The sequence below is a fragment of the Girardinichthys multiradiatus genome, chromosome 20 (genome assembly GCF_021462225.1).
Source record: "Girardinichthys multiradiatus isolate DD_20200921_A chromosome 20, DD_fGirMul_XY1, whole genome shotgun sequence".
Classification (NCBI taxonomy): Eukaryota; Metazoa; Chordata; class Actinopteri; order Cyprinodontiformes; family Goodeidae; genus Girardinichthys; species Girardinichthys multiradiatus.
Window position 1 is genome coordinate 45,521,846 of NC_061812.1, and position 27,383 is coordinate 45,549,228.

At 40.2% G+C, this 27,383-nt stretch overlaps 1 protein-coding gene across 2 annotated transcripts in view; it reads left to right on the plus strand.

Moving 5' to 3' along the window:
* Positions 1-27,383, plus strand: part of cntn4 (contactin 4) — a 318,997-nt gene that overhangs the window by 18,679 nt on the left and 272,935 nt on the right. For both annotated transcript variants that reach the window (XM_047347049.1, XM_047347050.1), the window contains exon 2: positions 11,123-11,259. In XM_047347049.1, coding sequence (XP_047203005.1) covers positions 11,205-11,259 — 55 coding nt within the window. In that variant the 5' untranslated portion in view covers positions 11,123-11,204. The remainder of the gene's footprint in view (positions 1-11,122; positions 11,260-27,383) is intronic.

A 27,383-nucleotide genomic window follows, 5' to 3' on the forward strand; every position in this document is an offset into this window, starting at 1 on the left:
CAGCCTTTGACATCCTTTTTCAAAACTTAATCTGCATTCTTCTTTGACAAACTCAGAACTTGAATAAATCTGCAGTTTGCTCTTTATATTCTGTCCTTTTCAATCACCCCATTTAAAAACTTAGTCACCAGTTTAGATCCACAGATAGAGAATATTTGAATCCGATTCTTATCAGTCTGTGGTGCTGCAGAGCAAGGTTTCACAGAAAGATTTGCTTTGTTTATGCATCTAATTTTTTTCCAATGCATTTCCACATACTATGTTTCTTCACTAAGAGTGTATTTGTACAATATATTGAAAATGCTACATGTAAATTGCTTAATTTGTGAAATGTTTTTTAAGCTTAGACCATTCTAGGTTGTTTGAGGCCAGATTTGATTTGAAGTTTTGTCGTGTTTCAAAATATTTCCTTTTATTTTTACAAAGCCTGAATTTGGTGTTGCTCATGTCTAATTCATGTTCCCTTTGGTGCAATGAGTGCTGGGTGGGGAACATGTGATGATGGAGTTTTGACGAATATTCAACTTGGAAGACTAACCTCCACTTCCGGCTCCATCTAACTACTCCACCACATTCTCCGCTCCAACCAATCAGCTCCTGATCAACATTCCTCTTCAGCCAATCATTCCTCAAGACTTCGCTTTAAAAGACCTTCATATGCAGAATCTCCCGCTCTTCAGCTGAGGTTCGACCCTCCTGCACCATCAGGCTTCAAGCTCCTACCGACTCCCATATCTCCTCAGGCCTCCACTCCACCACCAGTATAAGGATCCCGGGAGAAAGACTTCTCTAATTCTAACCCTAAGATGTTTATTCAAGCTCATGTCATTATCAGCATCCATGTCTTCCACTGGGGTCTGAGCACCAAAAGAAAGCAAGCATCAGCTAAACTTCTCTAATTGCCATCTCTGTGTTTCTCTCATTTGTGAGCCTTTCCAGGTTGAATTATGTTCGTTCGTTCGTCGTCTTCCGCTTATCCAGGACCGGGTCGCGGGGGCAGCAGACTCAGCAGAGACGCCCAGACGTCCCTCTCTCCAGACACCTGCTCCAGCTCCTCCAGGGGGAGCCCAAGGCGTTCCCAGGCCAGCCGAGAGATATAGTCCCTCCCGCGTGTCCTGGGCCGTCCCCTGGGCCTCCTCCCGGTGGGACGTGCCTGGAACACCTCCCGAGGAAGGCGTCCAGGAGGCATCCGGTATAGATGCCCGAGCCACCTCAACTGGCTCCTCTCAATGTGGAGGAGCAGCGGCTCTACTCCGAGCTCCTCCCGGATGGCCGAGCTCCTCACCCTATCTCTAAGGGAGTGCCCGGCCACCCTACGGAGGAAGCTCATTTCAGCCGCTTGTATCCGTGATCTCGTTCTTTCGGTCATGACCCAAAGTTCATGGCCATAGGTGAGGGTAGGAACGTAGACCGACCGGTAAATTGAGAGCTTTGCTTTTCGGCTCAGCTCTCTCTTCACCACAATGGACCGGCACAGTGCCCCCATTACTGTGGCAGCTGCACCGATCCGTCTGTCGATCTCCCGCTCCATTCTTCCCTCACTCGTGAACAAGACCCCGAGATACTTAAACTCCTCCACTTGAGGCAGGAACTCCCCTCCAACCTGAAGAGGACAAGCCACCCTTTTCCGGTCGAGTACCATGGCCTCGGACTTGGAGGAGCTGATCCTCATCCCAGCCGCTTCACACTCGGCTGCGAACCGCCACAGCGCATGCTGTAGGTCTTGGCTAGAGGGGGCCAGCAGGACCACGTCATCCGCAAAAAGAAGAGACGAAATCCACTGGTCCCCAAACCAGACCCCCTCCGGCCCTTGGCTGCGTCTAGAAATCCTGTCCATAAAAGTTATGAACAGGACCGGCGACAAAGGGCAGCCCTGCCGGAGTCCAACATGCACTGGGAACAGGTCCGACTTAGTGCCGGCAATGCGGACCAAACTCCTGCTCCGCTCGTACAGGGACTGGATGGCCCCTAATAAAGGGCCCCCGATTCCATACTCCTGGAGCACCCCCCACAGGGCATCACGAGGGACACAGTCGAATGCCTTCTCCAGGTCCACAAAACACATGTGAACCGGTTGGGCAAACTCCCATGAACCCTCGAGCACCCTGTAGAGGGTATAGAGCTGGTCCAGTGTTCCACGGCTGGGACGAAAACCACACTGTTCCTCCTGAAGCCGAGGTTCGACTATCGGTCGGACTCTCCTCTCCAATACCCTGGCGTAGGCCTTACCAGGGAGGCTGAGGAGTGTGATCCCCCTGTAGTTGGAACACACCCTCCGGTCCCCCTTCTTATAAAGGGGGACCACCACCCCAGTCTGCCAGTCCAGAGGCACTGTCCGCGACCGCCACGCAATGTTGAAGAGGCGTGTCAACCATGACAGCCCTACAACATCCAGACACTTGAGGTACTCAGGGCGGATCTCATCCACCCCCGAAGCCTTGCCACCGCGGAGCTTTTTAACCACCTCGGTGACTTCAGCCTGGGTGATGAAAGAGTCCAACCCCGAGTCCCCAGCCTCTGTTTCCACCACGGAATGCGTGATGGCAGGATTGAGGAGATCCTCGAAGTACTCCTTCCACCGCCCGATAATGTCCTCAGTCGAGGTCAGCAGTCTCCCGCCCCCACTATAAACAGTGTTGGCAAAGCACTGCTTCCCCCTCCTGAGGCGCCGGACGGTTTGCCAGAATCGCTTCGAGGCCAACTGGTAGTCCTTCTCCATGGCCTCACCGAACTCTTCCCAGGCCCGAGTTTTTGCCTCTGCCACAGCCCGGGCCGCAGCACGCTTGGCCTCACGGTACCCGTCAGCCGCCTCAGGAGTCCCACAAGCCAACCACAGCCGATAGGACTCCTTCTTCAGCTTAACAGCATCCCTTACTGCCGGTGTCCACCACCGGGTTCTGGGATTGCCGCCACGACAGGCACCGCAGACCTTACGGCCGCAGCTATGGGCAGCAGCATCGACAATAGATGCAGAGAACATGGTCCACTCGGACTCTATGTCTCCAACATCCCCCGGGATCTGGTCGAAGCTCTCCCGGAGGTGGGAGTTGAATACATCCCTGGCCGAGGGCTCCGCCAGGCGTTCCCAGCAGACCCTCAATATGCGCTTGGGCCTGCCGAGTCTGTCCAGCTTTCTCCTCCTCCAGCGGATCCAACTCACCACCAGGTGGTGATCAGTGGACAGCTCAGCCCCTCTCTTCACCCGAGTGTCCAAAACATGCGGCCGAAGGTCTGATGATACGACAACAAAGTCGATCATCGACCTCCTGCCTAGGGTGTCCTGGTGCCAAGTGCACTGATGGACACCCTTATGTTTGAACATGGTGTTCGTTATGGACAATCCGTGACTAGCACAGAAGTCCAATAACAAAACACCACTCGGATTCAGATCGGGGAGGCCATTCCTCCCGATCACGCCTCTCCAGGTGTCACTGTCGTTCCCCACGTGGGCGTTGAAGTCCCCCAGCAGAATAATGGAGTCCCCGGGAGGGGCACTTTCCAGCACCCCCGACAGGGACGCCAAGAAGGCAGGGTACTCTGCACTACCACTCGGCCCGTAGGCTGAAATGATAGTCAGAGACCTCTCCCCAACCCGAAGGCGCAGGGATACAACCCTCTCATCCACTGGGGTAAACCCCAACACGAGACGGCTGAGCTGGGGGGCAACAAGCAAACCCACACCAGCCCGCCGCCTCTCCCCGTGGGCCACTCCAGAGTAGAAGAGAGTCCAACCCCTCTCAAGGAGATGGGTTCCAGAGCCCACGCTGTGCGTGGAGGCGAGCCCGACTATTTCTTGTCGATATCTCTCGACCTCCCGCACAAGCTCAGTCTCCTTCCCCCCCAGTGAGGTGACATTCCACGTCCCTAGAGCCAGCCTAAGCATCCGGGGATCGGGCCGTTGAGGTCTCCACCTTCGTCCGCCACCCAATCCTCTTTGCACCGGTCCCTCACGGTTCCCCCTGCAGGTGGTGGGCCCACTGGGGGAGGTTGAATTATGTATTCACCATAAATTGTTTGGGTGCTAAACTGTCATGCTTCCAATTTTCACCTTTACCATTCCTCAAAATTAGATTAGTTACTGTTAAGTTAGTCGAGAATCCTCCATATCTGCATCTCGATCTGTCAAAAAATATATTTTATGTTTGATTGGTAGATGTATGATAGTTATGTAATAGATCAAGGCAGAATTGGGAATTTGAAGTATGACATTTACATTTTAATTTTTACAAATAAAAATCTGAGAAATATGAGCATCCTAAATTTAAAGTAAATACAGCTGTTCTATGTAGGTCTCAGAACTTGATTACATCTTATGGAACAATTGAACACTGAATATTAGCAAACTTACCAAGGCTTGACAATCAATGCAAACTAATAGCCTGGGGAATGAGAGCATTAATCAGGCAAGCAGCCATATGGGTCAATGATTACTCTGGAGCAATGCAGAGATCCAAAGTGCAGGTGAAGGAATGTGAGGAACGTTATGCTCTCACAGTTCCACATGGTGGTGGCAGCATCATTCTGTGGGGATGATTTCCTGAGAAGGGACAGGAAACATGGTTAGATTGGATTGGAAAATAGGAAATCATATTAAAAGCTACTAAAGTAATGAGGCCTTGGTGATGGTTAACCTTCAACTATAGAGCCAGAGATACAATGGAAGAGTTTAAATTAAAGCATACACATGTGTTAGAAGGGAAGGAAAGTCCAGAAATAAACCCTTTAGAGAATCTGTGGCAACACTTCAAACTGACATTCATAGACACTCTCGATCCAATCTGGGCTTAAGCTATTTTGCAAACAAAGGGCAAACATTTATGTGAAGTGCGTTAACACTGAACACTGATACATGCTTATGGCATTAACAGCCATGGCTCCAAATGGATGTCAACTAACTCAAGGTCGTTGGTGAATAAACCTCTCACAACCAGCTTGCAAATCACTCCCGCTTTCCCCCATACATGCCACTGAAACCACAATATATCCCTCAACACAGATCAAGGTGAAATAACATACTTTTAATTAATTATAGATTTCATTTCAGAAGGTGCACCAGGGCACTTTTTAAAAAGACCTACATTAACTAATGACACCATAATGACCTTTTGGAAAAATGAACCTACATTGCATTTCATTGCACGTTCCTTTTTCAGAAAAAGGTCGGAAAACCTCCGGCCTGCTGGCTCAACATTACACCACTTGAATATAATTAAACAAATGTCGGAATGTTGGTGAATCTCTTTAATGCAAATCAAATTGTTATTTTTCCCATTTATCAATTAGTAATATTCACTTAATCCTGTTCAGAGAAGCCAGAGCTCATTACAGTCAACGTGGTTGAGAGGTGGGGTACATCCTGGGCAGGTTGCCAGTTCATCACAGCGGCAACACTGAAAGACACAAGACAAACAACCATGCACAAACACACGCAATCATCAAGGAAATTTAGAATCTGTCAACCTGAACACTATTTGGACTGTGGCAGACAATTCTGAACTCCCAGAAAAAGCACTGCCTTGTACTGGGAGAATATGCACATAAAGACTCCAGCTGAGATTTAAACCGTTGACCTTTTAGCTGTGAGGCAACAGTGCAAATCACAGTAGGTCACAAGTGTTGAAATAGAGCTACACTCTTTCTTCCAGGTCTATATATGAATCCAAATTTTTGAACAGTCACTTCATTGAACCCTCTTTGAACTGTCACATTAACATGGTGGAGGGATTTGAATGGTCCAATAGTCCTAGAGGCTATGTTGTCCAGGGCTTAAATGCCACTGGTAGGGTCTCCCATAGCAAACAGGCTCTGCGTGACCTGTTAGACAAGAGCATTTCAGAAGCCATTATGAGGTTCAGTAGATTGAGGCACGTGATGTCACGCACTACATAGGAGCGGGGGAATTCTGCTCAGGGTTGGGGGAAGTTCTCCTGCAGACAGACAGGTTTTTCAAACCATTTCAAACAGTATAAGTGTCTCCATCTGAAAAGCTTTTCTTTAGCTTCTCACTGCAGCTTCTCTTCACTGCTTTAATCTCCTTGGTCAGTTTGTCACTGGCCTGCTTATACAGGGCCCAGTCCCCACTGCTGTGAGCCTCTTCCTTATCCCTGCGCAGCTGCCTCAGATGAGAAATGAACCAAGGTTTATTGTTATTGTATGTGCAGAAGGTCTTGGTCTGCACACACATCCTCACAGAAACTGATTTATGATGTCACCACCTAAGTAAGTTGGTTTAAATCAGTGGCTGAAGTTTCAAAAACAGCCCAATCTGTCTAGTCAGATTGGGACTAGACTTAATGCGCTGTCTGTATTTCGTAAGTTCATTGGAGAGGTTTGCACTATAAAAATCCCCAAGAACAATGATGAGACTGGATGTTTTTTCTCTACGTCTGGTATCAGCTCACCCAGTTGTTTTTTGGCATCTGAAGTGAAGCCTTGTGCTTGTATGTAAGAGGCAACCAATACATACGAGGAGAACTCTCTCTGTAAATAAAACAGTTTAAAGTTTATGAAAAATGACTGAAGGTCAGGACTACATGTCTTTTTCAACACTTTTGTATATTTGAAACATCTGATTATTCACAATTTGCCATTATTTTAATCTGCTGCAGTTTACTCTGGAAATTAAAATTTACAGCTTGAAGAACAGCCAAAGTCATTTAAGTTATGTGCCTCAGTGAATTACTCGAAAAGACACGTGATGTTAATGTATGCAGTACATACAGGTCCTTCTGAAAACATTAGCATATTGTGATAAAGTTCATTATTTTCCATAATGTCATGATGAAAATTTAACATTCATATATTTTAGATTCATTGCACACTAACTGAAATATTTCAGGTCTTTTATTGTGTTAATACGGATGATTTTGGCATACAGCTCATGAAAACCCAAAATTCCTATCTCACAAAATTAGCATATCATTAAAAGGGTCTCTAAATGAGCCATGAACCTAATCATCTGAATCAACGAGTTAACTCTAAACACCTGCAAAAGATTCCTGAGGCCTTTAAAACTCCCAGCCTGGTTCATCACTCAAAACCCCAATCATGGGTAAGACTGCCGACCTGACTGCTGTCCAGAAGGCCACTATTGACACCCTCAAGCAAGAGGGTAAGACACAGAAATAAATTTCTGAACGAATAGGGTGTTCCCAGAGTGCTGTATCAAGGCACCTCAGTGGGAAGTCTGTGGGAAGGAAAACGTGTGGCAGAAAACGCTGCACAACGAGAAGAGGTGACCGGACCCTGAGGAAGATTGTGGAGAAGGGCCGATTCCAGACCTTGGGGGACCTGCGGAAGCAGTGGACTGAGTCTGGAGTAGAAACATCCAGAGCCACCGTGCACAGGCGTGTGCAGGAAATGGGCTACAGGTGCCGCATTCCCCAGACCTAGGCTACAGAGAAGCAGCACTGGACTGTTGCTCAGTGGTCCAAAGTACTTTTTTCGGATGAAAGCAAATTCTGCATGTCATTCGGAAATCAAGGTGCCAGAGTCTGGAGGAAGACTGGGGAGAAGGAAATGCCAGAAGTCCAGTGTCAAGTACCCACAGTCAGTGATGATCTGCTGCTGGTGTTGGTCCACTGTGTTTTATCAAGGGCAGGGTCAATGCAGCTAGCTATCAGGAGATTTTGGTGCACTTCATGCTTCCATCTGCTGAAAAGCTTTATGGAGATGAAGATTTCATTTTTCAGCACGACCTGGCACCTGCTCACAGTGCCAAAACCACTGGTAAATGGTTTACTGACCATGGTATCACTGTGCTCAATTGGCCTGCCAACTCTCCTGACCTGAACCCCATAGAGAATCTGTGGGATATTGTGAAGAGAACGTTGAGAGACTCAAGACCCAACACTCTCGATGAGCTAAAGGCCGCTATCGAAGCATCCTGGGCCTCCATAAGACCTCAGCAGTGCCACAGGCTGATTGCCTCCATGCCACGCCGCATTGAAGCACTCATTTCTGCAAAAGGATTCCCGACCAAGTATTGAGTGCATAACTGTACATGATTATTTGAAGGTTGACGTTTTTTGTATTAAAAACACTTTTTTTTTTTATTGGTCGGATGAAATATGCTAATTTTGTGAGATAGGAATTTTGGGTTTTCATGAGCTGTATGCCAAAATCATCCGTATTAAGACAATAAAAGACCTGAAATATTTCAGTTAGTGTGCAATGAATCTAAAATATATGAATGTTAAATTTTCATCATTACATTATAGAAAATAATAAACTTTATCACAATATGCTAATTTTTTGTGAAGGACCTGTATACATCAGCATTAAAGATTAGTTGAAGATGGAACCCCTAAGCCAAGTATATTTCTACACATATAAAAAGATAATATATTCAAAACAACAATTTCAAATCCATAAGTTGAAAATTTTGGTTTTGATACATTTTACTTGAGTTTATAACCACTTCAATGATCTCTACAAATTACACTTATTATTACACTGATTTTGACATTGACAAGCCACTAAAAACATGCATATAAACCTAAAAGGAGTCTTATAGTGTAAAATATGGAAGGATCCACTAAATATATTGACAGTTGCTTCATGCATGATAGGAGTAAAGAAGGCTTCACACATGGACCAAAAGGTGTTGAAGTGGGGCAGCTGCTCAGGCATTCTACTACTTAGTGTGGTCGTTATTTCATTGTGCTAGATTTAATTTTATTTGGCCTGTAGATTATTTAAAATTCACTCTATAAATAACTAAAGCAAATCAAATGAATTCTAAGCCTTATTCCTGCATTTTGTGCACTAAGGATGTAACGAGATGTCGGGCCACCAGATACTGCAATATTGAAACGCCACAGTTTTTCCTGTGAAATTGAGGTCTGTCTTGCTTCCAGTGTATGACTTTGTCTAGGAAAGTAAGTCTAACTCTTGATTATGCATCCCATGAATGAAGATGTGTGCTTTAAGCACTGTTATGTCTATGTGTGTGGCTTTTATTTTGAAAAACAGAATCCAAATAGTTTGAAAGTTATCCTGTTGCATGCTGCTAAAAACAATCACTTGTTTCGCTAAAAGTCAGCTATAGATTTAAGAAAAGTAAAATTTTATTTGTAAAGAGAAAAAAAAAGAATTTGGTATTAGGACCATCTTAGTAAAAGACAAGCATAAAAACCACAAAATGTGGATTATGAATAATTTTACACAGATTTAAAGTACCTTTTGAACATAACAACCTTTTAGCAGGTATTAAAGATACTTTTAATTTTCTGTATTAAGAATTTTTTTTGTCTCTGAAGTAGTATTCTTATCTTATGTGTTTTTACTAGGTGTAAGTGGAAAATAATCATTACTAGAAATAAAAGCTTCAAAACATGTCTGTGTGTAATTAATCTATATTATGTTTGTGATTGAGTTACCGAAACAAATGAACGCTTCATTATTACAGTGCCTTGCGAAAGTATTCGGCCCCCTTGAACTTTTCAACCTCTTGCCACATTTCAGGCTTCAAACATAAAGATCTAAAATTTAAATTTTTTGTGAAGAATCAGCAACAAGTGGGACACAATCGTGAAGTGGAATGAAATTTATTGGATGTGTCAAACTTTTTTAACAAATGAAAAACTGAAAAGTGGGGCCTGCAATATTATTCGGCCCCCTTGCGTTAATACTTTGTAGTGCCACCCTTTGCTGCAATTACAGCTGCAAGTCGCTTGGGGAATGTCTCTATCAGTTTTGCACATAGAGAGACTGAAATTCTTGGCTATTCTTCTTTGTAACACAACTCGAGCTCAGTGAGGTTGGATGGAGAGCGTTCGTGAAAAGTAGTCTTCAGCTCTTTCCACAGATTCTCCATTGGATTCAGGTCTGGACTTTGACTTGGCCATTCCAACTCCTGGATATGTTTATATGTGAACCATTCCATTGTAGATTTGGCTTTATGTTTTGGATCATTGTCTTGTTGGAAGATAAATCTCCGTCCCAGTCTCAGGTCTCTTGCAGACACCAACGGGTTTTCTTCCAGAATGGTCCTGTATTTGGCCTCATCCATCTTCCCATCAATTTTGACCATCTTCCCTGTCCCTCCTGACGAAAAGCAGGCCCAAACCATGATGCTGCCACCACCATGTTTGACAGTGGGGATGGTGTGGGAATGGTGATGAGTTGTATTGCTTTTACGCTAAACATATCGTTTTGCATTGTGGCCAAACAGTTCAATTTTGGTTTCATCTGACCAGAGCACCTTCTTCCACATGTTTGGTGTGTCTCCCAGGTGGCTTGTGGCAAACTTTAAACAAGACGTTTTATGGATATCTTTGAGATTTTCTTTTATTGGTCGGATGAAATATGCTAATTTTGTGAGATAGGAATTTTGGGTTTTCATGAGCTGTATGCCAAAATCATCCGTATTAAGACAATAAAGAACCTGAAATATTTCAGTTAGTGTGCAATGAATCTAAAATATATGAATATTAAATTTTCATCATTACATTATAGAAAATAATGAACTTTATCACAATATGCTAAATTTTTGAGAAGGACCTGTATTTTTTAAATGCAACAGATTTCTACCTTTTTTCACCTTACCCTATTTTTTAATTTCAGGCTCTTTTCTTTCCTTGAGGTCTATCATGTAAAGTTCTTGCATTTTGGAAAACCTGTAACTTTCACTCGATACACCTTGGTGATGCAGAATGTGTTCAGGAAAAAATTCCCAGTGCGTTGTGAAATTCTCTAGTGCTTTACATTTGTACTTTTTTTAGCATGTAAGTTGGAGGAATTCATAAAAAACAATACTATGAGAACGTATACATTTAAGTTTTGGCGTTGCTTTCAAATGGCTTTTAAAGCAGCTCTGTCACTTGTGTTGCTGCAGATATGGAAATTATTGTCTGCAATTCGTCTTTCTGTCCCAACTGTCCCAAACTCAGGGCTGAATAGCATTCTTCTCATTGCAGCGAAACCTCTGGCAAAGTTAAGCAAGAAGATTCTTTTGAGATTTTGTTTTTCTTAAACTTTGAACTGTAGTTCAGCATCGTATTTTTTTTAAGTTTGAGTAAGTTCTGGCTATCCTTGTGTTCTAAGTCAGGCCCAACTTATTTTTGAAGTTGCTGTTAAAAAGACCTTAATAAATCTCACCTGGTTTCTTTTTCTTCCGCAGATTGGCAAAAGAGAGAAGTGTAAATCGGATTCCATACGTTTGTGATTGGATGTGAAAACACTTTGACCCTTCAAAATTGAAGATGATGTTGCTATGGAAACTCCTGCTGCTGCAGTCACTTATGGGGTGCCTGGCAGGTAAAGTATCTTATTAAGAACTTTTGATGCATGCCAAGGCTGCCTTTGTGAAGTCTGACTCCTTATTCATATGTATTTGGGGCAGGTGACAGTATGAAAGCTAAAGTTTAGAGAGAAGCAGCTTCAGGTGGATTAGACAGTAACAGACTTATTTTCTCCCACAGATAATATAATAAAAAGAATGTAGAATCAGCTCAGCGGGGCTGTTATTGTTATAGTAAACCTCTAATGACATGAGGATATTACATTTCAGCTTTCCCTGCAGTCATGAATTTGCATTTTGTTGCTTAGCACACTGTTCAAATAATCCTAAATGTGAATGAGAAATATTTTGCTTCAGTTCAACAGATGCATGCATCAAAAATGAGGTTTGTAGTTTTAACAGGAGAAAAAACAAAAAACTCCACCATTCCAAGGTTCAACATAACCTAGAAGATGTGGTATAAAATGATTTAGAATATCCAGTCAAGCATGTACTGTGTTCTGTAAAAGGCAGCAGAACAAATGTATACCATCACTGAATATAGACCTCATTATAGATGTGTTCACAGGAAGGTCTTCGGCTTAATATTGCAGCCTTATAATGCATAACAGCATGACTAATACAAGGGCAATGTAAACACAGAACATAATCACTTGATATGAATGAAAATGAGTATTAAACACTCAATAAAACTGTTGTTCTTATACACACAGCCCGTCTCCAGTATACCTGAGCTGATATATTATATTATACAATATTATACTGTTTACTACTACACTGCTCAAAAACAACCAAATCTGGATGATTTTCCTTCATCAAATATGGACCGATTCCAGGCCTGGGTTAATTTAATGCCACATATTTGGTTGTGGGTTAGGTTTTAAATCCAAATAAATTGGTTAAAGAACTATAGCCCTGGATTAAAAAAATATGTAATGTCTGTCTATCCATTTGCCCATCCATCTTCTTTTCCTGATTAATCCTCGTCCATGTTACTACTGTGAGAGACGGTGCTTCTTTTCAAATAAAGCTGATAACAGTGAAATGGAGCATTTTAGTCTACCACTAATTGGCCCAGTACAAGTGGTGGAAAATCAAAAACTGTGTAAGAAGATAAGGTTGCTGTTCTTTTTTTTGTAAATTAGCCCTATTGTTGGCATTGTCTTCCAACGCCATCTACCACTGCGTGTGATGCCTGTCTGAGAAAGAGGCAGAATGCTCTTTAAACATGTTTCCAGCTCACCACAGGGCTAAACTGGAAATATTTGCTTGAAATTATTATTCATTTTTTTAGTTCGGACTGGGAAGTTTATTGTTCAGTTTCAAATTTGACTATAGATTATTACAGAAACACTGAATTTTATGTATTTATATTTTGTTTGCATTATTATTTTGATATATTCCAATTTGTAAGTATAGTCATATTCAATAAATCAGAATATTATTGAATTGTTTAATTTTTTTCAGTAACTCCATCACTAAATGAAAAACATTATATAGACTTATTACACCGACTGCTGTTTTCAAGCCTTTATTACTGTTAATTATAATGATTAGGCAGTTAATTTGTCATAGGAACACTGTAGTAAGATATGGAAAAAACACAGGGGTGTCTGCACCACAAGTCATCATAACAAATCTGTGCAACAATCTAAATTTAAACAGAGTGATTGTTGAACAGCTAATATAAAATGTAACTGGAATCTACGTAATATATTGTGACGTTGTGGTTTTGGGGTGGACTGAAGCGCAGACAAGAGCTTGGCAGCAGCATCTTTATCATGATCTTAAGTTTTATTCACAAGTCATGAACAAGCAAAACATAGCAGGACTCACCGCAGGTGAAAGGCATGAGTACAATCGAAACTTCTGCGTTGTACTGTAGGAACGTAGCAAACACTGAGCAAAATCAGGTAATGTGATCGGAGGAACCAGCAAAGGACAAAGAAACAAAAACAACTAATATACTGAGGGAGAACAAAGGCAGGTAATCAAAGGAACTAAGAACAGGTGAGACAAGGAGGCAGGAAGGCCGAGGGAGCAGGTGAACCTAATAGAACTAATTGAGGAAAAGGACTAAAGACAAGATAGTGAGCCGACCCTAAAAGAAACTAAAAACCAATAGTGAAATAACAAACTGTGAATGAGGCAGAGGAAGCGGGCACAAGAATAAAAGTAAACAATAACAAAAGCTAACCTATAAAGAGGGACTGGAGAATTAAGATAAAGAGAACCAAACTGGGAGGACTAGGAAACAAAGACCAAATACAGTATAAATGAAAAGTAACAGAAAAGGAAACTAATAAGCAGAAGAGTGCAAGGGGGAAGAAACAAATACCTAACCACAAATAAAACACAGAGAAACCAGATGGAGAACTAATTAAAGAACCCAAGAAAAACAGAGAACAATTATAATAATAATGGCAACAATGACAACAAAGAGAAAACCATACTAAGTCATAAGAAAAACAACAGTAACTAAAGGAGCTATGAACGAAGGGGGAAGAAACAACCAAACACTCAAAATAACACAAAGCCACCACAGAGTCCAAAAGGCGACAGATCCTGACATATATACTTTTTAGGCTAAATGTATTCACACATATAGTGTCCTTAAGGTTCTGGACTTAGATAGGAGCAATTTATTTTGGTTAAAATACCTTATTTATTATTAGTTGTGTCACATATTCCTTTTCTTATGTCATTATTTATTCATTTTGCAATTTATGTATTATGTTTTTATGTTTTTTTATTATGTCAACTTTATAATGTTTTATTTCATTGGACAAAAGGCAGGATACACCATGGGCAGCTCAGCAGTCCATCACAGGGCTTAAAATGACCAGGTTAGAAAACCAGGATGTCAACAACCACATAACTGACAAGTCCATTTGCATAGCAAAACTCACAATGAATGCTGAACACTGCTGGTGTAACATTAAATCCAGCTAACGAGACGAGATGAGAGTTGCGCAGTTCACAACCAATTTTACAAATCGCAAACTGTGTTTGAAAGAATCTAATCAGTTTGAATCTGACCTTAGTGTTTATTCCGCTGTAATTATAAGGTTGTTCTACTGTCAAAAAACATTTAGAATACACCTTAGGTTTTCAGAAATACAGTAAAAATTTTATGAATCCCTGTTCATTAAATAATTATCCAGTACAGGTTTGCTGCAGTCCAAATTGCTTAAAAGACTTTGGGGGGTGCAGCATGACGTAGCAGCATAGCAGGTGCCCCATGTTCAGAAGGTAATCACCCTCAACTGTAAGTCCACTCCTAGCCTCAGGACCTTTACTGCATGTCTTCAGTCCTTCTCTCTCTGCCACCAGCACCACAAAATCTTACCAAAATGAGCTATTGGCAGCAGGAGGAATACCATGCTGCCCAACGATATGCCAGCTTAAAAACCTGATAAGTATTCACATTGAAGTCCGTTTTAGAATACTGAACAATTAACAATACCAAAGTAATATTGCACAACCAAAGTGTGAAAACGATTCTGGTTTTACCTTCTCAACCACAGCTGGCCACACTTAAACACCCCATGCACCATTAGAGCTGAAAAAACATTTTGCTTTAAATATCTTCAAGAAACAGGAAAGATTGTCTGGTCTTTCTGTTGATGTACCTAGATTTAGGTTTACAGTGTGTGCTAAAAGTCATAGTCTTTTGCCTTCCTTACGGTGGTACCATGTGGTCAGATTCACCCTTTCCAAGTCAAAGCAACTCAAATCATTTCAACTTAAATCACAACTTAATGTTTTATTAACAGAAACAGTATAGAAAAAACATAGTAAAATCATAAGAAAGGTTTTTCTATTGATCTGAGGTAAGAACCTTAAAGCTTACAATAAAAAGGTAGTAGAAAACGTAATTATTTTTAATAGAACTTCAGTTAAATTAACCCCAAATTTAATCACATTTGGGGTTAATTTCTCATGTTGACATTTAAAAATCTCTCCAGGCTGTTTTCGAATGTCCGTTTTTCGCTCACCAAGCTGTAAAGCTAAATTATTGCCTCATTATACTGTGGTGCCGATTTCAGCCAGAGGGCTCTGTGGCATTGATCACATTTTGATGGAGGACTTTAATTTATCTCCTTAACAAATTCAAAGGGTCATCTCAGAGGATTGGCAGAATCACTCAGTGTTTAATCAACAGGTATTAGGTGAATCATGAGGACAAAAGATGTCATATTGATAAGGAAAGCTGTCTCTCGTTAATCAACACACTGGATGTTGTCCACCCTCTGTCCACCTCCAAATAACATAATCATATTTCTTTGAGTAAAGCCTGATCGTTGCATTTGCCCTTGCAGGGTTCTCTGTGCATGTCAATGCTTGTCTTATGGCAGCTCTAACAATAACACTTCACACAGCAGACTTCAGGTGATAATTGACCAGTGTGCTGTCTATTCCTCATGGAGGCGTTGACTTCACAGCAACCATTTCTGTTATGGAGAGAAGTGTCAAGAGGTGCAAACATAACATGATTTGGAACGTATTTTCAAGAAGCCCATTTTATTGTTGGAAACCCCTCTGGTGTCTGCCTTCTCTTAGCAACAGTGTTGTCTTCAAAGTCATAGAGTCATATTATCCTGAGGTGATGACAGTTTAGAACGGAAATCTAAAAAATACTTTTCCATATACATTCTTTGTTAAGCCGTTAGACTTTAGCATGGTGTATTTGTGCAATTCCTTTCATTCCATGTCAGCTTATGGCAGAATTATTGCCATGTCCATGAACTGAAACTAATTCAAGTTAATCTTTATAGACCAGTCTTTCGGATTTGTGACACACTAGAAACAACTTGAAATAACTACCTACTAATACTGCATTCTAAGCACTTCTTTACAAAATGACAAACGCCCCCATTGATACTGTAATGCCTATAAATTGTGCACTTCTTAGAAGTTCATGTAATGTTAAAAGCTCTGTGTTCTGTACTAGTCTTTCTTTTAAGCATAAGCCCACACATTTGCGTTGTTGCTAATGTAGCTACCCAAACAGAGAAAGCAGAGCAGTTGCCTTTAAAATAAAAATCTTCATTTTAAATTAAAAGCTGCATTTTCAGATTTGCATGGTTAATTTAGAATTTTTTGATGACTAGAGTGGGCAGTTGGTAGTTTTCACTGTTGCCTTGCAGCTAGATGGTCCTGGGTTCAATTCCTGGCCGGGCATCTTTCTGGATGGAATTTGCATGTTTTCCTCGTGCATGCGTGGGTTCTCACCGTGTACTCCGGCTTCCTCCCACTGTCCAAAGACATGCCTGTTAGGTTAATAGGTCTCTCTAAATTGCCCTTAGGTGTATGAATGGGTGTGTGCTTGGTTGTATGTGTATTGCCCTGCGATGGACTGGCAACCTGTCCAGGGTGTTCCCTGCCTCTCACTCATAGACTGCTGGAGATAGGCACCAGCTTCCCAGTGACCCACTATGGAATAAGCGGTAGAAAATATTTGTGATTATTAATCTGAGAATATTATTTAATATTAATATTTTATCAAATAATATTTTGGTCTGTTAAGGGTTATCCTGTGAATACCAGCCCAGTAAGGCGATGGTATTAGGACAAAATAGAAAGGTGTGAGACGAGCTCTGACATTATTGAACAGCATAAACTCTGCACACACATGGAATGAATTCACACAATTTCTTAAAATACAAGAATTTATTAACAATAATAAGTCAACTCAAAGTCAAACATATTTCAATTAACAAACTCTTTACTATGCTAAAATAATCCAACTAAACTACCAAGCAGAATTAAAGAATAGGGAAGACTAATGGACTATGTACAATATAAACAAGTTGATTAAAGATTATTGAAAACCATGACCAAAAGAGTGATGCAACATTACCATGCAATGTTTATGTTTGAGAACCAAGGATTATCTTGAAGAACCTGGAAGTGAAGTTAAGTTAGTCTTGGAACCAATTTAGGCAATAATCATCAAACGTTTAGAAAACCATTCACAATGCAAGATCAGATAAAATATTATTTTAATGAAATAATGTTTTAAATAATGATCTGCTGAATAAAACCAACCTTCTGGATGACCATTTCTCAACGGTGTCTCATTAGTTGCCTTTATTTATTAAAATAATATTTGAAGAAATATCATTAGGGGAATATTTTGGAAAGAGCCAAATCTTTCCAGAGAAAAGGGGCTTAATGGTGTTTACTTAGTTATCAGATTTAGTAAAATAATGTTTAGGGACTATTATTCAGTAGCTTGAAAACTAACAACCTTTCTGTTAAATACTTTTTAGTAGCAAGCACGTGTTCTTACCGGTTAGCGTTGAGCTAACAAAAGAAGCTGATAGCTTAGCACCAGAAACAAGCACATACCTTTAAAATACCTCGGTTAATATAAGGGTTAAAATGCATAAGCGCGGACGGCGCGTTATGAGCAATCTTCTGTGTTTAAAATGAAGTAAAGTTTGACTTAACTTTAAAAACACAAACACAGAACACAAACAGGGCATGTGTGCTGCAGATAGCCTGCTAGCACTAAGATAGCCGAGTTTCACACAAACAAAACCAAACTTCATAAGATGAAAAATGTTTAGATCATTTCAATCTAAATCTTTCTATTATTTTTCTGCTCAGCCCAAACACTTAACCTCATAAACTGTGGTGAGGAATGTTGTCCAAGCGACGATGAAGTTTGAAGAAGGTATCCACAGTGAACAAGGATTAGCTTCCCGCTAACCTCCTGCTGTGGCTGAAAAACGGCTTGTTGTGTCCGCTGACCACACAGGTTAACACGGTGATGCGGTCTCTGCTGTCTTCCTTCCAGACTGGGAGACCGCGTCTTTGCAGGGGCTTCTCTCGAACACCGTTTGCTTCTGCAGGGCTCGGAGAGAAAGTCGACATTGCTTATACCTTAATTTCCCCTCTTTATGAATGATATCACCGGGTAAACAAACAGTGCTTCACTCATACTTAACTTGTGCATATGATCGCGTAATCTTATGACACTCTTGGATCCAATTAGAAGAGTTTATGTCTTTTTGCCAGCAAAAGACATTAGCGCACTGGGCCTCTCCTGACCAGTCCCACTAGGGGCCGTGTGGAAAGAGAGCGGATGTAGCAACAGCTTTGCTTTTATTTGGGTAGTGGCGTCACAGGAAGTCCGCAGTTATCCCATTTCCTGGCTGTGCCGGAAGAAGGTTAATGCACTTTCTTTTGAAAAGTTCCAGAAGAGTTTGTACCGGAGTTTAATGTTGTATCCATGGCTGTGGGTCCCAACAAATTGACTGACTGACTGACTGATGACCAGAGTGCGGTAGTGGATATAGCCCACAGTCTCGTAATATGCTCAGGTCTGCCCTAGACATGGGTCACTTTCTGGTTTTAAGATATAACGAGATTTTAAAAAATATTACTGTGTCAACACGCCCAACATTTTAAATTGTTTGGTTTTGTAGTGAGTTGCCCGAGATAGTTTTGGGCGTTCAAATTTAGAACCACACTTTGCTTCTCCCACCTCCTGGTGCGAGCTGTCAGTTAGCTGTGTATGATTTTTTTCCATGGTTAAACAAAGATTTTTGGCCATTTGTCTACTTAAAAAAAAAGCAGTCTAGTTAAAAGTGAGACATTAAATAAGGCACGCCATGCAACTAAAGCAGTTATTTCTGGCTAATGAACTAGGTAGCATGATCTCCAAATTTCTGTCTATGCAACTGAATTTCATGAACTGTTCATTAACAGATTTCAAGAAAAACAACTTTAAAAGACATATCTGTGTTCTTCTACTCTGTTGTTATGCATACATAATAATCTAGCTATAATTATGAAAAAAATATATAACAGCAATAGTAATATAAGTTGCCTTTATGTTGTTTAAATTAAGCAATAAAATAATGTATCTGGGCATGGGCCTAGTAGTTTTAAAGTACTCATCGCTTAAGATATTTCACAATTTTTGCTTCTCAGTTTTTTTTACAGAGTAACAATGGGACTAACACGCTGATATTAGGTGGTTTATTAGCGGGGCTATTGGCTCTGTTAGCCAGCCTGCACTGAACTGCTTACCAGACATGCAGCTCGCAGCTGACCTGTTGCATTATTAAAATAGAGCTCCCTAATAAGATTAACCTTCCTTTCCACAAACAGACTGTCTGTGTTTTTCTTAAACCAAAGTATTTCCAAACTGTATTTGTTTTTCTTGTAACTTTGGGCAAAGTTAAACTCTGGTCACTGAAAGCTGTGCTCTGATACATGTGCTCATATGACACATAATTAAACCTTTTTAAATAATGTGTAGCCTTGATATCTTCTAAGGAAAATGATCATACCAGCAGAAACTGACAATGGCCAATACATTAAATGCTGCATAATTGCAATAATATAAGAATATTGAACTCCGAACACAATAAGAAAGTTGTTTTAATAACTGTATATCCAGCCATGACATTTTATTTGTCAAATACATTTCCCACAGCTTTGGCTATACACACCGTGTTCAGCTGTTCACCTCATTCAGCTGAACGTTTTGTGACCAATCAACTCAGTGACGCCTGATCTGTTGAGCCTTGTGTTGCCGTAGTTACAAATGTCAAATGGATTCGGAAAGGAACTTTCTTCTGCACCGATGCCGAACTGGAGCTTAGAAATATTTGTGCTTTGCAGATTCACTCAATGTTTGAAGAAAGTTCAAACATCCCTCAACCGAAAACATTCACAGTAGCTTGTTTAACAAAAGCTCAGAGATTGTGAGCTGGCTTTATTGATCCACATGAAAACTGCTGGGAGGTTTACAACAGCTCTAAAAATAATGCAAAGATTTTCAGTACAAAGAAAAGATCAATTTAGCATAAGAAGATCTATGCTTTTGTCTGTTTTCAAATGTTTTTGCTCTTATCTTCACACTCTCTTTTAAAAGTAAGTCTAGCTTTACATCACAAGAAAAGGTGTTTTTAATAAAGTCACATCTTCTACATTATCAAAAAACAGTGGAAAGCGTCTGTGCACTGAAGCATTATTGTAGGAGTACAATGTTTTCCTTCCCTGTTGCACATATATTAATGAATTATCAGACCTGAAAAATCTTTCAAAACACAAATGAAGCACAATTCAGTGCTGGTTAAATTTACTGTTACTCTTGGGAAAGATAAATAGAAAGACTTAATATAACTTCTTCATCTTCTATTGCAGCAGCATATCACACTAAAAAAATTGAGAAAAATAATTTTAATTTACACTAAATTTATTCAATTGGGAAAGTTGGAAAATATTAGGAAAATATTAAGAATTTGTTTCTAGCAAAATTAGTGGTGGCACAATTGTTGGTAACCCTGCTGTCCATACTTTGAACAGCCCCTTTAGGCAATAAGAGAGCATTTAAGGGGTTGACATACAGCTCCACGTCCGACAACGTGTGTTGCTTGAACCTAGTGGACAAGTGGGCGTCCATCCTCCCATCCTCATAGTATTTTAGCTAATTTCAACCACAGTGTCAGAAATATACTGTGTGCACCACGTCATAGGGGCGATAGTGCACTGGTTTCATACTTTCTCTTCAGACAAGAAGAGGAACAGAAAAAAAAAAGCGAAAAAACAATAAAGAGATTTCTCATCAGGATATAAACAGTTTTATGTTCCTGATGTTCCTGAAAGATTTATTTTTCAACTGGCCAACAGTAGATCTCTCCTCACGGTATTTTTTAAAAACAAGCATCATTGTTGTTTTTTTCTTCTGCTTGTGAGCTGACTTGCTCTTTTGAGTGTTTGGGAGTATTATTGTCACTGCCACAAAGATCTGGGCTCTGCATGGATGTCCACTGAGAGTTTTAGAAGAACTTAGTGAATTGGTACAGATGACAACATTTGTGTCACACAAGGTGATATGAATAAGAGCTTATTCTTCTCCTATAACATTTCCCAAGGTTGGAGCATATCCTTGACTATTTCTCTGTGTACAATCTGCCTGCATCATCCAGAGTCCTGGGTCCTCTCTTCTCAGCTGAGCCCACACATTTTCAGTAGGCTTTAAATCCAGGGACTCCATTGGGCATGGGAGACTTTAACATTTCTGTCGGAACTATTTCTATTTTTATTCTGCCATTTATTTTGGATCGTTATGCTGAAAAAAGACTGAGTGATGACCCATGTTCAATTTACTATAGGATTCCCCCAGGTTTCATTTTCGATGTTCCGGTATTTCAAAGAGTTCATAATTTCATGCAATCTAAGAGGGTTCTACCTTTGGAAGAGAAACGGGCCCACAGCATAACAGATCATCCACTATACTAACCAGTTGGTTTGAGATGCTTCTTCACAAATTCATTATTTGTTTCATGCCATACCCATCTAAAATATTTGTGACTGATTAATCCAAAAAAGCTGTCACAGAGTGTGCTTTAAAGGAAGGGAGCCAAGTGCAAACTGGCAGGCAGAGGCAATGTGGCAAGTAAACAAGGTTTAATAAATAATATAAAAAAGGAGAACTTGCAGCAGGCAGGAGGTAGCAGATGCAGGCAAGAACATGAGATAAACATGGCATGACCAAAACAGTCAAGGACAGGCCTGACTTGGCTTGGCTTAGCTTGGCATGACACAGTATGGCAAGCAGTATACTCCAGCAAGGAGTAAACAGAATAGAAGGGTATATGTTAAGCATAGCATACGTGAAAGCAGTGAGACTGATTACATGAAGCAGGTGGGCTGAATGAGACTGATTGCAATGACAGAGAGTGAAATCAAAACATGACTGGAACTATACGAAATACAAGGAAACAATCTAACCTAAGGAAATGTCTTACAGATAAAACATAGCTCAACTACACCATAAACAAGTACAAGAAAAGGTAAGAAACTGAACCTAAGGAAAGGACTAATAAGGCACCACCTGTAGAATATAAACCATCATGAGCAAGGTCCAAAACAAAACTCAAACACCTACAAATCATGACAAAAGCTAATTATTTTAAATGCCTTGTTAGAGCTACTACTAATTAGACCAACAGCAATTTTGTTTAAAACAAATATTTTTAATGTGGGATTTGTTCCTCCCCAGTGAATAAAAGCCCTCAAACAAAGGCTGAATGTTTTGTTTTTATGTTTTTCGGCATGAGATTAGGCTATTGCAAAAAAAAAACAAAAAAAAAATTTATTTTAGGGCTTTTTACCCTGGTAAACAGCACACGTTACCAGGGGTGCCAACAAATGTGTCTGCAGCAATATGCAGATGTAAAAACATTGCTTTCATGAGCTACAGAGTACAAAGAAGACTATGTGAGAAGGAACAGGAGCTGTATAGATGTTTTCTGCAGCTTTAGTTACACTTCTTGGTTCAGTGTTAATTTGTTTTTATACTCAAATGAATAAAAAAACCTTGATAATGATATTTGCCTTTGGTAAGTTGAAAACACAATTATATCTCTAAATTATTCACCTGTCTTTGGACTGCAATAATTGAAAACTGTCTGGGCATCATTTAATTTCTAAGTCAGTTTGATACATTTGAGACTTCATTTTCGATTATTATCAGTTCTCATTTCTTGATTTTACATACACAACTTTGTGGTTGAAAATGAGCTGTGGTTTAAATGTTAATCTGCAGCTAATTTAGTTCCTGGTAATACTGCACTGCCCATTTGTTTTAAGAAATAATTTTTCACTTTGCTTTCAATTAAAAAAAGCAAAGAAATAAGGAGAAGCTCATTCTAAAATTAGATCTTCTTAAAACCAAGAAGGTAGTCTTAAGACATAAACATTAGAAAGTGGAAGTGAAGAATATGCTATATGAATGAAAGTATGAAACAATAGGAATACATTTGCTGTAATCTCTCATTGTTTTAACTTGGCTCACCTAGTTTAAATAGGCTTTCGGAAGTTCAAAATCTCATGTATTTCTGGGGAAACCTCATTTTTCTTTTGACAATACCTGTCATGAAATACAATGGAAAGACCCAACCACAGACTCTGGCAAATTTAAAGCATAACTGAAATCTTGCCAAAAAGGACAGAAAATCCAATACAAATATGAAGGTTAATCAAACTGAGACAGAGCAATGAAACCCGAAGATGCAATTTAACTGCTTTTAACTCTGTAGTAAAAAATTTAAACAATATTTTTGACAAAATATATATATATATATATATATATATATATATATATATACACACTCACCGGCCACTTTCTTAGGTATACCTTGCTAGTACCCGGTTGGAGCCCCTTTTGCCTTCAGAACTGCCTTAATCCTTCGTGGCATAGATTCAACAAGGTACTGGAAACATTCCTCAGAGAATTTGTTCCATATTGACATGATAGCACCACACAGATGCTGCAGATTTGTCGGCTACAGATCCATGATGCGAATCTCCCGTTCCACCACATCCCAAAAGTGCAAGTGCTCTATTGGATTGAGATCTGGTGACTGTGGAGGCCTTTGAGTACAGTGAACTCATTGTCATGTTCAAGAAACCAGTCTGAGATGATTTGTGCTTTATAACATGGCGCTTTATCGTGCTGGAAGTAACCATCAGAAGATGGGCACACTGTGGTCATAAAGGGATGGAAATGGTCAGCAACAATACTCAAGTAGGCTGTGGTGTTGACACGATGCTCAGTGGCCCAAAGTGGCCCAAAGTGTGCCAAGAAAATGTCCCCCACATTACACTACCAACCTGAACTGTTGGTACAAGGCAGGATGGATCCATGCTTTCATGTTGTTGATGCCAAATTCTGACCCAAGCATCCGAATGTCGCAGCAGAAATCGAGACTCATCAGACCAGGCAACTTTTTCCAATCTTCTATTGTCCAATTTTGGTGAGCCTGTGTGAATTGTAGCCTCATTTTCCTGTTCTTAGCTGACAGGAGTGGCACCCAGTGTTGTCTTTTGCTACTGTAGCCCATCTGCCTCAAGGTACGATGTGTTGTGCGTTCAGAGATGCTCTTCTGCATGCCTTGGTTGTAACGAGTGGCTGTTTGAGTTACTGTTGGCTCTATCAGTTTGAACCAGTCTGGCCATTCTCCTCTGACCTCTCGGATCAACAAGGCATTTGCGCCAACAGAACTGCTGCTCACTGGATATTTTCTATTTTTTGGACCATTCTCTGTAAACCCTAGAGATAGTAGTGTGTGAAAATCCCAGTAGATCAGTAGTTTCTGAAATACTCACACCAGCCTGTCTGGCACTAACAACCATGCCACGTTCAAAGTCACTTAAATCACCTTTCTTCCTTATTCTGATGCTCCGTTTGAACTTCAGCAGATTGCCTTTACCATGTCTACATGCCTAAATGGATAACTTCTGATTATTTCAGATAGTAACTATTTGGGAACACTCGTGACTGAACATTAAATCCCAAATAGTCAGTTGAATATTAAGAATAGAAGAAAAATAAAATGAGTCAGTGACATTACAGCAGCAGTAACATACCCCATCCTGACTTAGCAGAACATACACATTAGTTGTGTTTTTTGATAAAACAATAAACATGGCAAGATATGAAATAGTGTGACAGCAGCCTTAGGACCCTTGAACATGTGATTGTCCCAGCATGATGGAAAACAAATGGCAGCACTCTGTGTGATTTCATAAATTGTAAAGGACAGCAAATAGCAAATTTTGACAGTAAGACTGTACGAAGTATGTTTTAATTGATGCCAGACTGTATGATTTCTTGCAGGTGTCAGACTGAGATATTATTCCAAACATGTAAGAAAGGATCTTGTGTTGTGTCAAACAGATATAGCAGTTATAAACTGAGTTATTTTAAATGGCTAAAATTAGCTAAAATGTGATTCCAGTTAGTTGTTAGCTTTCCACCCTTGGAATTTATTCACTTTTCCACAAACACATGGTGTTTTGACATCTGTCTACTGCAGACACTAACTTTCCAGAACCTCACTTCAAAAAAATCTAAACCAAACCTTTATTACAGTGGCCAGACACACCTTTAGAGGGACAGAATTTTCATTTCCCTTCTACCTATACAAGACTAGGCAAAACAATTATCAAACTTGTTGACCTGGTGAAACAGAAACCTGTGGCTCAGGTGGTAGGAGTTTGTCCTTTAACCAGTGGGTTGCCGGTTCGAACCTCCCCTCGCTCCATCTCAGTCGTTATGTCTTTGGACGGCACCACAGTTCACCCAACTTACCTACTGATGGTGGTCAGCCGGCACAGTGATGCCAATTGCATAGCAGCCTTGCTTCTGTCAGTCTGCCCCAGGGCAGTTGTGGCTACATTGTAGCTCACCACTGTCGGTGTGTGAATGGGAGGATGACAGATTGTATTGACAAAGCGTTTTACAAACCAAGCTATAACCCTACGTCTGTACCTGCACTGACACAGATTTGCTCACTTTGGCATTTAACCAATCGAACAAATATCTTACTGGAATTAGGAAGACATATTGTATTTTCCAATGAAGCACATAATTTACTTGTTTTACTTCTTATATGCCTGATGGATCATTCCTTTCTGCTAGTTGGTTACTCCTGTTTTAGCTCTTTCCCTTTAACATTGCTTGTTTGCCATAGGTTTAGAATCCCTATTCCTTTCTTAATACAACAGTTTCTTCCATCAAGATGTTGGCAGGAATTGCACTTCACCTCTATTTGCACTCTTTTTCACTTTTTTAACCAAGCTCTCTAGCAATATGTGTGGATGTCATTTTGATTTCTAGGTCCTCTAAACAAGCCGTTTGATTTCACCACCCCGGGACTTACTGTGGAACGGATTAAAAGGCCTGTCTTTCCAGGCAGGCTCAGCGTTATATACAGGGTGAAACTCTGACACACACACACACACACTAATAAAGTCACACCTTGCACATAATGGTTTTGCTGGTTGCTTTATGTTTTAAAATGGGTCGATAGTTGCAAAATGCAAATATTTTCCAGGACAAAAACTCGAAAAACATGTTTTTTTTTACAAAAAAAAAAATTAGGGCCACAGGGAGAAGCGAGAGGAGCTTGATTTTTTCTCAGATTATCTGTCTTATATTATACTGTCTGTATCACATATGTATCATGTAAGCCACTCAGCTCTCTCAGGTCTTCTGAAACAGTTTTTGCCTAACAAACAAAAAAACTACTTTAGTATTTTAAATCATTCTGTTTACAGGACCTTTTCACCTATATTTTTTTGATTGTTGTTTTTAATTAATCTGTTATACTATGGAGTTAAATTTGTCTCAATATTATTCAATCAAACAAAAAACTAATCTCAATCAAAAAAAACTAATCTCAATCAAAAAAATAATATTCAATAAAAAAAAACTAATCTCAATCAAAACATATTAAGTTGTGATCAAAACGTTCAGAGTTTTTTCTCACAAAGAGAAAAAAGTTATTAGCAAAACATAAACTTTTATTTGCGCATGTCAAAAACCTTTGGTTACGAGTCTCGCTTTTTTGGTTTTGACGCTTTTTTGACGCTCTGTTTTTGGTTGAACTCAACGAATTTTGAGTTCTGGAAACATGAACATCCTGGGCGGGGCCTAAAGACCAACGCTGTAAGACATTTCCCTATTGGTTAGCGCTGACTAAAGCACCAGACTGATCCCCCGCATCTCTGCACTTCTGCTCGAACTCCAGGGCTTGCAGCGTCGTTTCAGTGAGGAGACATCAACTCTACAGAAGAAAACTGCGGTCAAGTGAGCCGAAAGTCAGAAATACGCGGTCACGCCAGCCGACACCAGCTCTCTCTTAAAGATTAGCGTCGCGCATACAAGGTGCATTACGGTAATGGAGCAGAAAAGATGCCGATCCTGGCAACGGTTGAGAAAATAAGAGGAAAACAGAAAAGTAACCTACAGAACATTTATATTAATTACATTTTTACAACTTTCATATTCATGTTTTATGTAAAAGAATAAATATTTTATATTTTACTGTACAGTTTTGGAGAAATATATTGTCAAAATACCTCAAAATGCTCAACCATTATATGCATTTGTCCCACTTTCAGGAATTTATTTCTCCAAAACCATGAGAGGTGACAACACAATCTCTTCAGATTATATTAGAGGGTCATCTATATTATAACCAGAATTAGTATTTCATAATTTTATCTGTACTAACAGGAGATTTTGTTCCCTTTGTGACTAAATTTTGCCTCTTCACACAACTTTGTCTTGATTTGCCCTAAAATGGTGAGAATCATCTATTCTGAACTA